The following is a 14,659-nucleotide window of genomic DNA, read 5'->3' as shown; positions in this document are numbered from 1 at the left end:
CTGTGCTGCCGGCGGTCGGATCCTCCTCCCCCGTGCCCGTCGTTTTTTAAAAAAGCCTCACAGAGTGCAGCTTTGTATCACATGACGATCTCATTTTGCAGGAATCCCGCAGCGTTTCATGGACTTGTGAGCGTTATTGAAACTGGATCATTTTTCTCCTGTGATCAAAATCTGGGAAAACAATTTAACGTATCAGAGGGGGGGGGGGATCTCAGCGGAGCGCCGTCAGGCAGCAGATGCCCCTAAAACGCATGATGTAGCACAGAGGTTTCGGAAAACAGGAAAATAACTTTTGGTTGCCAGAAACTTTGGATGAAATCACAGAGACGTGGAACATGAAGAGAGTGAAATGTCATGAGTAGTGACTGCAAGAGTCTGGTTTCAGTCCTTTTTTAAAAATGTTTATCACTTATAACTTATATTTTACATGCATTTTATATTAATTCATCTTGACAGTTGATTAATTGTTCAACCAAGATATTTACAGTTACTTTAATGTTTGTTCTTGCTTTCACTTCATTGTAAATTGTGTATTTTTGTATTTAAGACTGTGTGATGTTATAGTTTCATTGTTTTCTGATATTTTACAGAGCTGCTGCTTAATAGATTAACCAAGGACATAATCAGTATATAAACTGAGAATGAAAATAAGCTTAAATTTAATGCACTGTTTGACTGTTTTGGGATGTGTAACCACACAAGAGACCGGATTATGTAACTCTGCACACTCACCCTTTCCCGAACACTCTCCCCCCGACACACATATAAACACCCTGTCCGAGCGCATGAAGGAAGTCTTTGGAGCTCGTGATGAAAGTTAAAACACTTAAGTGCAAACATGACTTCCAAAAACCATTAATTGATGTATTGATCCGAAACCGCACCTCGTTTCCCAGAGTCGCACTGACTGACCATCTGTCCTGATTGTGGCTTTTACCAGTTAAACAGCTCCACATCAACCTTGCACACTGAACGTCAATTAAAGGCTCCAAAATTGAGCCACACAGTCGTAAACACCATGTCAGTGCTGCAGCTTAAAGTATGGATTCAGCTTAGAGGACTGTACATCTGTGGGGTTTAGTTCTAGTAATAAATCATATTACATTTACAACACTCATTCCTTCCTAAAGTAAGCTGCATTAATTTTTATACTTATTCTTTAAAGGGATAGTTCACCCAAAATTCAAATTTTACTCATTATCTACTCACCCTCATGTCGACTAAGGACTGGGAGAAGTTTCAGAGTCCTCCGTGCCTTCTCTGAGTTACAGGGGTTTGTACGTGAGTTACAGGGGTTTGTATGTGATTTGCACGTGATTTGCACTGACCGGCAGAACAATTTCTCATATCGGGGCTTCAATACAAGAGGGACATTACAGACGAGCACTATGGAGGTATTTGGATGTTTTTTGGTGTGTCTTTTTGGACAAAGAAAAGTGAGCACCATTCACAACCATTATATGGACAAATACTGCTGCGCGGACCCCCCCGTAACTCAGAGAAGGGACGGATAACTCTGAAAATTCTCACAGCTCTTAGTCGGCATGAGTAGATAATGAGTGAAATTTGAATTTTGAGTGAACTATCCCTTTAATAATAATACATTTTATTTAAAAAGCACCTTTCAAGCCACCTAAAGGCACTTTACAGAGGAGTGCATCAAATAAAACCATCAATAAATGACATCCAAACACAAGAAACATACAATAAACAACATTCAAAACATCAGTAGAAAAACTGTGCAAAATGATGGGAATGTTGGAGTTAGGGGTGGTGGAGTGGGTAAGCGATTTTAAACAGGTGGGTTTTGAGTCTTGTTCTGAATATGTTTAGGTCAGTAGGTGGTGGAGCACAGAGGAGAGCACACACAGTGAGTCTGACCTCCCAGGTTTCTTCTTTCTTGCAGTTAAATCAACAAGCACAAAGTTTACAACCTGGTCGCCTGCGTGAGTTACCGTCTCTACAGTCGTCTAGAGATCAGACCCTCTGAGCTACTGGTCCACTGAACTGAACTACCGAAAAATTACACTTAACTGCTGAAAATGGTGTTTCTATTTATCTTTGCACACTCAATGGAGCTATTCATTGACATATGACTTAGTTGGCGGTGGCTTTTCCCAAGCTGGAGCTCTACAGGAGTATAAGCTTAGCGAACCATCCTGGTTTTCTCAGTATCCAGACCAATCAAAACTAACAACTCCTATGGGTGCTGTCATCTCTGGGCAATGCATAAATAATCTGAAAATGATACTTTGATTGAGTTTCAAGTATGTATGAATGTTTTGACAGGTCGGACAGATAAATATACAAATATGATGACAGAGAAAAAACACTTCATTATTGTTCATCATTTGTCAAATGTTCTGAACAACTAGGTGAGAGTTTTTCAGTCCAAGTCGAGTTGAGTGAATAAGGAGGGAATGACTCACAATCTTCACTTTTTTTTTTGGTCTCACACTGCAGCATTTCTATCCCCACCCACTTCATTTCATCTCTGTGAAATGTTGCATTAAATGAGCTCTAAACCTGCCTGTTTTTTACCCAGGTTGGTTGCCCAAGTCTGGATCGCGCTGCCCCCATTATTCATCCGCTCGGTTACAAGTTTAATGCAGTCATTCTGTATCTATACACCGTGTGGAGATGATCTATCTATCTATCTATCTGTATCTGCAGGGCTCTGCTCCAGCTGCTGTAGCCTGCAGACACTCGACCGCAGTCTTCCTGACCATTTGCCTCCTCTGTATGACTCACCATCTGAGGATTTTTTTTACACAGGGGTATGAAAATAAACTGCCGTTGTTTTCAGACATCAGATTACTGTAAAAATCCCCATTCACAGGGCGAATCAAGCTTTTGTCTTCCCCAATAAAAGCTATTATTATTACAGACACACAAAGCCTCTGCTCACTAGAGAAGCTTTACCCAGCCTTAAATGTGAAGTCCGAGCCAACTGACTTCAGAGTTTGAGCCCAAAAACATAAATGTGGTGATAGAAGATAAGGTGGTGGTGCAGTCAGTGCCTGGCCAGGCCGAGCACGGGGGAGATAACAGAGGAATTTAAAGCCCTCTGAAAAAAATTATAGACAGCATACCACATCAAGTCTATATCGCCACTGTGCAGTGCAGACAGAGGTTTATTCCTTTCATCAAAGCAAAGTTAACTTTTTCTACAGTCAAAGCCAAGATAGTTGATAGAGGCCTCATCTAAATCTAGATTTAGGCAGCTAAATCACTGTTTATTATGATTTTATCAGATTAAAACTGTCAAATATGCCAGCAGTTATTACTTTGTCAATTCATTTTGTACAATTAACCTGTTAATTTGGTTTATCAGTGTCAACATGAGCCTTAATATAACCCAAACAGGCTCACTTTGTATCATAAAGTCTGCATAAACACATATTTTCCCCTAATTTCATTATTTTCTCAAACGTAAAAGAGGTAAATATGCAAATGATTAGTCTGTCAGCAAAAATCTATTTTGATAAATCAACTATTTCTTGCAGTTTGAGAGGAAAGTTTGCTGAAAGTAAGATGACTATGCAGCTAACTTTTGCCAAACAAATTACAGTTTCAGTACATTGATAAATCCTACAACAAGCCCCATAGAGACATAAAATCAACATATTGACTTAGTAATGTAGGCAAGTGCTATTAGTAAGATGACATCTGAAAATGTCTCACATTAGTTAGTTTTGCTTTTAGCTGCTAGTTTACGATAACGTAACTAGCCTGGGTTATCAATCACCATGGTAACTGAAGACACTGTGATGTCACAGTATAAGATATTCTCTGTACTACTTCTACAAAGTATCTCCTTTCATATATCATCACATTTTCTTCACCAGTGTAGTTCAATCTATCAAATCTGAATTTGTTTTTTTTTTTGCCAACAATGGAAAACTGTTTTTAGCTCAATACTAAAAAAAACCCTAATTATATATCACATCATTTAGGTTTGAATGTATCTAGACATTTTGGATATTAACCAAGCCTTGTGTTAAACTCTGCTTCACTGTTGCATAATCAGGAGCTTCTCGTTTGCAATACGAGCACATAAAAATGATATATTTTTTATATCCAACAACATCATTTTATAGCCTATACATTTTAGAAAAAGCTTGATTCATTGATTTTAAACAGAAATTCACATTTTCTGAGACGATTGTTGTGTTTCTCCTGAGACAGAGTACAGCCTGACTGAAAGGTTTATCCTACTGTATGTATTTGCATGAAAATGATTGTGTGTATTAATACCAGTCTGCGTCGATAGGCCTAATCTCATTGTATTAAAACCATTAGTTCTGCAACCAGTTCTCCTCTGAACCACCACGATGCCACCAGCTGTGTCTGCTCGTAGATTTGTGATGCACCCGTTAGCTGCAGCATCTACAGTACGTGGCAGTCTCAGTCTGTGTGGGCAGGGGAATTGATTTTGTCTTATTACATTAAAAACTCAAACAGAAAATGAGCATCATGGTTCCAGTGATGCCCACTACGGCGGCTCGGCATCTGCACGTCGTCCACTGCCGCCGCCTCCTCCTCCACCCTGCTGCCCGACTGGACGCAGCTGAACCTGCTGCTCCGTCCGTCCATTCACACAACAACGACAACATGTTCGATATCAGATAAGACATTTGGGGAAAGTGCATGCTCACGATCGTGTTGTTCACACTCCAAACTCTGCCAGTAAACACATAAACGGCGGCCTGTTTGATCAGCGAAACTATAACTGTGTGCAAATGTGTGTGTGTGTGGTGGCAGGAGGGACTGTGTACACATGGGCCCAGCAGTTCTGTGCTTTTCAATAGAGGTGCTGTCAGATGGCCAACAGGAAACACAGACTATGTAACGTCAGCAGACAAGTCTTTCACTATAGGACACGAGAACAGCAGGGATCTGCAACGTATATTACACCACTGAACATGTTTAGGTACAGCAGGAGACATGAAGGTGTTTGTGAGTCAGACATCTGCTCTGCTGTTCATTCAGCACTAAAAGGGTGTAAGAAATATATACTTCATTATCATGTTTCAGCATAAAACACATGATATTAAAGCTAAAATTAGAAGAATTTGGACCAAAACAAGCGTCAAATGAGGTGAACTTTGCTACAAATGTGAGTAATAATCAAGAAAACACAGTTATCAGCAGCACATTGTTTGCTGATGGTTGTTAAATGATATCAAATGGATCAGTTTCTGTTTATTAGGAAGAGATCTTTGGTTGACAAAAACAGAGATAGATAAATAAATAAACAAAAAAGCCCCAGTTACTATCAGATGCTGACAAAACAAATACCTTCTCTCATCTCTAACGCCTGCCGTCTGCGCCCCGTACAGTAATACGTTCCCTTTCTTTTCCACTTTACATTTCCTCCATCCTGTCAGTCACTCTGCACAGCTGCTGAATGACAAGTGCTCATTTGCACTTTGAAAAAACATAAAATATTAAAAGGTATGTTTACGATAAAAGGGAAAGCAATTCTTCTCTCCCTCTCGCAACCGCATTACTAATTCATACTGTTAAAACGACTTTCCACGAATTAATGGAGACAATGCATGGCCTCGCAATTGCTTTTGGAAATAAAGGGGGGGGCGTCGGGCTGTCAGGTGATGCATTATGGTGGTACTGAGTGGGTCTTATCTGTAGAAAGCATGCTGTTAGCTTTAAAAGTACACCCACCAGTAATAAGTCTTAGTGGAGACCTCGGTGGCAGTTTTTAGACTGCTAATCATTTTTCAATTGCGGCCTACCACAAAATTACAGCTTTAAACACAAAGTAAACTACATTTAATGGAGTCAGCATCAGAGGTGTGATCATGATCCGGCCTCCAGCATCCTGCACTGAAGCCTTGTTGCCCCTCTTTGTCAGGGAAACTTGAAATATTAGAGCTCCGTAGGGATATTAAAAAAAAAAAAGTCTTAAAGGCTTAAAGCTGCTGAAAGTGACTAAACAAGCTGCCACGTTCCAGGATGAATCACCTCTATGTGCAAACGCAACAAGAGTGGACCAAGAAAAACATTCGGCAACACAGCAACAATAACTCTTTTTTCTCAACAAACAACGTCTCTGTCTGCAGCTCTGACACTGTCGAGGCTATATCAATGTTAATTAATAATATTAACACTATGGGCATGTTCTCAATGTCCAGTCAGCAGCTCAACAATCAATAACACCACTGATGATTCATTAATAGCCATTCAGCAAAACCACAACAGAAACCAAGGATTTAAATCACCAATACTACAGTATAAACACACGTGTATTTAAGTACTACTGCAGTACAGTGTGTGGAAATGTAGGTGTGCAACTTCTGTGCACTGAAAATGAACTTTTCTGCTTCCATCAGAGTGAAATAAACCTGATTAGAATAAAAGAAATAGAAAATACAACTGTGATTTGGTGATTTTAGTGTCAAACATTCCCATTCTACGAGGAAACGTCTCCAGACTGACAGATAAACATGTGCAGAGTGCAGTGACTCCAAAAGGTTGCCTTTGACGCACACTCTGTTGTCGGCTGTGTTTCCTTTACTAAATCCAATTTTAAAAAAGGGTAACGGGTCATATGAGGAATAGCACTGAACTGCTGCACTGTTGGCTCCTGGTTTTATGAGTTATATTATAGCTGATGCATGACTGTGTGCGTGTGTGTGTGTGTGCATCCTAGTTTGGGTTCAGTGTGAGAGCACATGTAGGTCTCAGCAGCGAAGAGGAGGGTGAACTGTGACCTCCAGCATCATGGGGTCACTCATAGATTTCTATTGAATTTTCCACATGATGTAAATCTGATCAGAAAACACATGTACGTCAGGTTTTGAATTTATGCCATACTGTAGATTATTTATATCACTGCACAAAAGTAGGAAAGGACTTTTTTTTCAAAATAAAAACAAAATGAAAGTTATTAATTATAATGTTAGAATAAAGCCTTCCTTTAAAGTTACATGTAAGTAGCAGGAAATGTGCAGGAAAGGAAGTTTTATTTGATAACTGATCGATCACGTGCCAAAAGCCCCAATACAGATGTGTCAAAATTGTGGATGAAGTAAAATAGAAAAATGATAATAAAAACTCACCAGCTGCGAGACACACTGGCAGCAGTAACCTGAAGACCAGCCCGCACACCACCTCAGAGGCCATGGCTCCGGGCAGCCCGTGTTGAGTCCAGGTGAAAGTAGCAGGGGATTGTCTCTCTAAGGTTTCTCTTGCATCCCAAACTCCTGCGCTCTGTCAAATCCCAGCAGGCGTCAGACTGGAGGAGCGCTCCTCCAGACGGACACATCAGCTCTCCGCGGTGATGACACCTGGGCTCCGGTGCTTATTCCACAGCGAGAGATTGCGCATTTACCGAGGCTCAGCACAACAACAAGCATGTCACCGGCTGGTGCTGTCACCATCACAGTTCAGAGGCTCAGAGGCTTTAAAGTCATGTTGAGCAGGAGCAGCAGCAGCAGCAGCAGCGGACTCAGGTGCGCAGGCAGCTGCGCTGGCACAGCGCGCAAAAATGTAACGGAGAAATGAGCCAACAAGTCCTAAAGTCCAATTAACCTCCTTTTTAAGAAAAGCAAACAATACAACTTCTCAAGCACAGACACAAAAAAACGTTCAGAAAACGAAAGAGTCAGATTCCACTTGTGTCCTGTGAGACGTGATGGGATCAGTCAGAATAACCGGATAAATGAACGCTTCCCCTTTTGTGCCCTTGGTGAAATTTGACTTTCTGACTTCTGGTGTGGACTGAATTCGCCAACAGGAGGCTACAGGACGGAGGCTGTGATTGACACCTGATCCGGCCAATCAGGAGTCTTCCTCTGGCAACCGGTCCGGCTCTCTGAGATAATTGGAGGCAAAGAGGTGGGACGGCGGTAGATGGATGCGAATACCACCCAAGAACTAAAAGATAACGTGTCAGTAAAACTCCTTTTGATTTTCTCTGATTTATTTAACAGTTTAATATTTTATCTGAAGACTTGGATCTAAAAACATACAAATAAAACAGGACCTCCTCAAGGAAGAGCTCCTGAATCCCCAGTCTCTCCACTGCACCTCTCCAGGTCTGGCATCCAGCTGTTCAATGGAGACAAACAGCGACACCTACCGGCGTGAAGCCAGCCTGCACCGAGCACCACATCCTCCTCAGTCCAGTGCGTGCCACCACAAAACAGGCCTGTCACATTTCTGCTCGCAGGCTGGAAAAAATAATTTTACCAAAATGTTTTCACTTCTTGAAATAATTACAGAGTCTGTATCAAAAGCATCTTCTCTGATTACACTTAATCCAGTTGTTGTTTGCTGCGTAAACAAGACAAAAAACCGTGACTCAAACCTCAACCCTGGAGTCCTCCGATATGTTGGTGAGTTTTTCCAAAATCTCACCCATTAGAAATGTTGAGGACACGGAGGAGGGTGATTTGTATCGTTGTGGTGTGTGTTGTCAGTTATGTAAGAAACACACTGCTTCACTTTCAGCTCCAAGACCGTCTGACCTTTTAACCTCAGAGGACAGAGAGACATTTCAGGTTATTATTGAGATTCAACATATTAATGTTTAGATTAGATAATTAACAACATTGCTCTCATCTGAAAATCTGTCTAAAAATCAATCTACAGTACATCTCTCTCGTGTCTGTGTCTCTGTGTTTTCCAAAGTCTGTGAGACTCCACTGGAGGAAATAACATTGTTCTTCCAAAAGATTAGAGCCTTAAAATTAATTGATCGACCTGGTGTGTGCACAGGAAACAGCTGATATGGTGATATAACACCAACTGCACTTAATAATTATCGCTATTGTGGACTAAATTGTTGAGTATTTATCTGATTGGCCCATTGTTTGTTTCAAAAAAAGTCCATCATAATTACCCAGAGTCCTTTGTCTTGGCCAAACAAACTGCAGCAAACTGCAGCACAGTTGAGAAATTGGACTCTTGAGATGTTCAATAATGATAATGATCAAAATAGGTTCTGATTAATTTTACTACTCATTTGCTGAGTAGTTAATCTATTACAAAATAACATCAAGTAACACTTTATAATAAGTACACACTATTAAGTATTAGTTACGCATGAATAAATACTGAATTCTTCATATATAATGCATGAATACTCATTAGTATGCAGTTTATAAATACATTTAGTGCTTATCAATGATGAGTAAAACATTTTAACTGTGTTTATAAACTACATGCTAATGAGTATGTGTTATAAATTATGAGATTAGTATTTAATGCTTAACTAATGCTTAAAGGTGTACAGAAAAGAAAATTGAATTTAAGCCGACTCTGGGTCATAAAATTAGTGTAATAACTCATCTATCAGACGTTGTAGGCCAAACTTTGTGCAAAATTCTATTTTTGAGTAAATCCGGGATGAAAGTGTGTATTTTTTTTTCGTATTGAATAATGCAGGATGCAGGAATTATACGTCACGCTGCTCACGATTCATCAGCCACTGATATTGGATCCGTCATCCGTCATTCAAACGTCTGAGACACGCACACACACACCGTGCTCGGGCCCCAAGCTTTGAATATCCCGCCCGCTCGATAACGACCAATCAAATTCGTTTTCCTTACTCGGGTAAACTCGTGTTGCAGCTCGTGACAACTCGGCGCGACAAACGGCCATTTCTGTACACCTTTAATAGTGTGTACTTATTATATAGTGTTACCAAACATCATATTCTATAAGATTTTCACACTTTGATGTGAAAAAAATCAATCAAGAGTCAAGTATCATGTACAATAAAGTATAGTGACTGTGTAGATCATATCAGACTTCACTTTTTAGACTTATTAAACAAACTGTGTGCAGTCCAGGATAGAAAAAAAACAAAAAAACGATTTAGATCTTTTCCTCCAACTCTGAAACTAAAAATTAACTGAGCCTGAGTTTTGTTATAAATCACCGAGCATGGAAATAAGTGCATTCACCACTCATTTGTTAAGTTCTGGGTCATTAATGAGTCACTTGGGTGGTTGGTTGAAGGTAAAATGTCACGAAGAGAGATGCCTGGAGCTGCTCCACCACTCTGCACTGGAAACTGGTGTTGACTCATAAAACATTTGCTGGAGTCTGTGTGAGCTTCATTTTTCAAATAATGGCAAGAGTTATGTTCCACATTTCTCTGGGTCTGAATATAATTCTTTCCTCATTTCAAGTCCATTTTCATTAAAGCTCTCCATTAGCATAACATCACAGTAATGTTTGATGGTTACGCCTCTGTGTTGGGAAAATAAATTCATCCTCCCACTTAAAAAAAAGAAAGAAAAAGATTTGATTCAGTTCAAATGTATGTTTGATTGGCTCAATGAGCATTTAAGGAGCAGTAAAAGACATTTTCTGGGAACATCCACTCATTTTAACTATAAGAACAATGTCACAAAGGGGAAATATGTACAGTATACGTAGAGATAACTCTGTTTCCCGTTAATTCCCAGATAAAAAAACACACTTAAAACTTCACTTAAGTTTGTTTATCACTGCTATAAACAAAAAAGAAAGTGCGTTTAAGAACAAGCTGAGGAGCGCTGACCTCGTGTTTACTTGTTGTGTATGGATAAAAAAAAATAGAGCAGCCAAGTTTTTACTGAAGCATTAACATATGATTAAAACCAATCAATCGAGCATGCTTTGATATATGTAACGACCGTATTGACAAGGAAATGATCCGTGCTGTTGTTTCCTCTCAAGTGCATTAGGCAGGAGGAGAGAGAAGGAGCAAGGTTTGATGGGAGTCGTCGTCAGTCCTCCGCCGCGTGGAAACACAGGGCACTTAAAGCAGCAAAGGTCCAGCTCGTGATGCGATGAATCATCGTTTGGCCTAATCACCAAAATGGATTCAGTTTATGAAAATGAGAAAAACAAACAGCTCAGTGCCGCTGAGGGAAAAGCTGACTTTGGGAGACCATCAAAAGAGTGACGGCCCACCCTCCACCCTCCACCTCATCCTCCTCTTCCCCCCGGAGATTCACTCCTCCCTGGAAATCCGGCCCGGCTGCAGCGTGGTGTCGTACGGAGCAGCCAGAGAGTCACCGCGAGGCCCCTGAACCGCAGCCAGCGGTGATCAATAACCAGCCTCAAAACATGTCAGCCCCTTGATTTGTCTCTGCTGTTTGAAGTCCAGACCTGCTGATCTAATCCCCTCAGATGGATGTGAGTTTTAAGTAACATTTCTCTTTGATCCATTATTCATCCGATTCTTCAGAGGGAAGAAAGTTATTGATAAAGCTCTCGGGCCAAATGGGCACAGTAGGTTTTTAACGTTGCTGTAAAACAGTGGAGGTCCAGGTCAGTAGCTCCTGACTCACCTGCCTCACATTAATCACCTGAACTGATGAGCAGCATAAAATCAACAGGAGTTAGATGTGTTTTTGAAGGGGACATATCATGGAAATATCACTTTTTGAAGGCTCTTTAACATATATTTGGGTGTTTGTCTTGCCAAAATGTGAGAATTGACAAAAAAAAATCTGTAATGTTCAGGCAAATCCATGTGGTTTTACAAGCTGTTCCCTCGGTTGTCTGACAATGATGTAATTAGTTTCTGAATTTGCATAACCCCACCCCAACCTGGTACCAGAAGAAGGGGTGTGGCGGGGTGAGCAGAGGTTCGTTTGCATTTAAAGGGACAGGCACTGAAACCAGCTGTTCTGAACAGGGCTGTGAAAAGAGCTGTGATGTTTGATTCTTGGGGGATTTTGACCAAAGCATGTCACAGACATGTCTTTAAGACACCTGGGAACTATTTTAATTTGTGGAAAAGGGGCAGAATATGTCTCCTTTAACAGCTGAACCTCTCCCTCCTGAAGCGTCCTAGAGGTATTGACGGTGATTAATTTTGTGCAATCAAGTTGGCACACAGGGAACAGTGTGATATTCATACTGAAAATGACATGGCAATATGACAGACGCCCCATTTCACAATGCAATGGGGGGGGGGGGGAATCCTGGATCTGGTGCAAAAAAATAATGGGTTCTGTCCTGGCTCACAAATCCTCCACTGAATTGGTTCAGCACTTTCTATAAGACAAATAAACACACTCTGAAAACACAACCTGCCCAGGTAATGACAACAACAGTCTGCAGCAGCTCATGCAGGGACGCTGCATTCACGGACAGCGGTCCGTTCAGTTTTGCAGGGGATTTTGGTCCTTAACCAAACTCTGACCTGATAATCCAGCAAAGCAAAGTCAAGAGGATAACCATGGTAACCACAAGTCATCCTCAGAGGAACACAAATGTCTGCACCAAATTTTCCACTGGTTCACCTAAACCTGACAAAACATGGCACTCAGTCTCACAGAGGTCAACCTAAAGGTGGCGCTACAGGAGATTAACAAAGAACTGATCGCTGATAAACTGATATTGCTGCTGCCATAGCAAAAATATCTATAAATGAGATATCAACAAATATATATCATTATTATTATTATATGAATAAAGTAATTTGTGTCGTATCATATTAAGATTGAAGTGTATAGATGCAAACAGAAAAAAGAATCACTGTTTACTAAATTAGAATACCTTCTAGCTACAAGAAATCTGAAATAAAATCCCCTCTAGTTTGTTGAGTGACTGATGTCTCTATTTATTTTTTTTAATAGTTGAGCTCATGGCAGATAAACACTAAAGGACAAAAGTGCATGTGACACTGACATCTTGCTTAGTCGCAAATTTGTGAAGAGAGACGTGTTAATGCTGCAGCAGGCGGAGAAATGTCTGCTTGATGTGCCAACGAATTGGAAAAGGACCCATGTTCCAGTGTACAAGTCAGGAAACAGTTTGTCCAGTTAGGTTGTTAGAGTTAATTTGTTAAATAGATAGAAGTATTTTATCAGGTTTCACAAATGCATATCATGCAAACTTCCAAAATTGTTCCTGTCAGTTCAGTCCATCATAAAAAATACTTATGAAAGCAGAAAACAATGTGGACATATGTATGTATTATGCGTACAGAGCATATTGATTATCTTCCTAAAATCTAATTGTGCAGATATCCAGTCTGCTTCAAATATTCACGTGAGCAGATAAAAATCTATCTCCTTGCTGAAATTCTTGTATTTTCGCTGAAGAGCCCGCTGCTGCCCGTCTCCAGCATTCGCCCCGAGAAGAAAAAACACAAGTGCAAATGAGATTAAAGTCCAGATTGCTTCAATATCGATCGGCGAGAGAAATCCAAACTCTGTGTGTGTGAGTGTGTGTTCAATATTCACATGGATGCACTTTCCATGCACTCTAGAGGTGGTGCTGCTGCTGCTGCTTAAGTGGGCTTTTTACTGTCTTTCTGTGGTGGTTGTGGGCAGATTGTCTCTTTAGGAATTTAGACAGATATATAGCCCATCTGTGCCGTCATATGAAAACCTGATAACCCTAAAAATAAATCATACAGACTGGATTTTTTTTTTTTTAAGATAGAAAAGCAAATATATGTTAATCAATCTGTAAACAAGGCTGCAGCTCTTTAAAACATTAGAAATTATCCAAATGGGCAGAGCTGAAATCACTGAACTGCATTGACTTAATGATTGTCTCTAATAAAATGTAAGAGAGCAGCTTCAGATGCTGTTTGTGTTTTTATTCTTGCAAACTGATGCAGGATAATGGCTCATTAACCAGTGACTGAAGTGGTGTCATGGAGGCCTCTATCATCTCAGGAAGACGCTCATGTTAATGCACATATACCCAGGATGTGGACCTCATCATCATAAAGAAGTGAAGCTGACAAACATCTTGTTTTAGCTCTGAGCCGTTTCTAACATTACATTACATTACTCAGACTGAAGGACTGCCTTATGGGCTGTTAGGCCGAGCAGCACTAAATGAAGATTGTGTGGGGAAGAGCTCAGCTTTTTTAACACAACAACTATGACCTCAGGGGTCAAACGTCATCGGGACTCTCGATCCTCTGCAGACAACAGTCTCTATGTTGCCAAACACAATGGACTTCTCAGGAGGAGTGGGCGATGTCGTGTCGGCTCTCAGACAAGACAGAATAAGTGACTTGAAGAGGAGGAACGCAGAGTGTGTGTGTCTGTGATTAAAATGCACTGGAATTTCAGTCAATAAGATTCAGTCTGAGAGGAGTGAACCGTTATTATCTTAACTTTTCATCTAGTGACCGGTTTCAAGTTTGATCGCTACACGTTTTTTTTTTTTTTTTAGGCGCTTTAAATCCAGACTAATAAATGATCCGAGGTTAGCCACCCCTTCTGGGAACAACCCTCCAGCCCTGGCTGTCACATATATCATCATTATCTGATGTTCACTGCCATGATTCAGTATTTACTTTATGACAAAGTGCCGGTTATATTATCGTTGTAACTTTACCTCAACCTCTCTCAAAGGCCCAGATACTGTGACCAGCGATTTACCAGAATCACTTCAAACATCCCCCTGAATCAACAGTTGTCTCAAAGAAAGCAGCAGAAAATTGAGATGCTCGAGTAAAGCACCTCGAGATCTGACTTTACTAGAAAGAGGAGCTCCTCGACACGACAGGTGAGAGGGTGAGCAGAAATCAAAAAGATACTGGTCATTCTGCTTCCTCTGTGATCAATAACTCCCATAATGATTTCTAAGTCCCTGTTATTTACAAAAATGCTAATTATTATTGATCAGAATCTGCTAGAAAATACTCATTTTGCAAGATATTTAA

The 14,659-nt window shown here is 40.4% G+C and overlaps 1 protein-coding gene across 1 annotated transcript in view; it reads right to left on the bottom strand.

Annotated features, from left to right (window-relative positions):
- piezo2b (piezo-type mechanosensitive ion channel component 2b) overlaps positions 1–7,146 on the bottom strand; it is a gene marked incomplete at its 5' end in the record, with an annotated part of 98,485 nt that extends 91,339 nt beyond the window's left edge. Inside the window, one exon of the mRNA XM_083990773.1 lies at positions 7,083–7,146. Within this exon, the coding sequence (XP_083846899.1) occupies positions 7,083–7,146 (64 nt within the window). The remainder of the gene's footprint in view (positions 1–7,082) is intronic.
- Between the last annotated feature and the right edge of the window lie 7,513 nt (positions 7,147–14,659).

Source organism: Trachurus trachurus (genome assembly GCF_905171665.1).
Source record: "Trachurus trachurus genome assembly, chromosome: 17".
Taxonomy (NCBI): Eukaryota; Metazoa; Chordata; class Actinopteri; order Carangiformes; family Carangidae; genus Trachurus; species Trachurus trachurus.
Note: the sequence above shows the minus strand (reverse complement) of the source record. Positions and strands in the feature narration are given on the sequence as shown.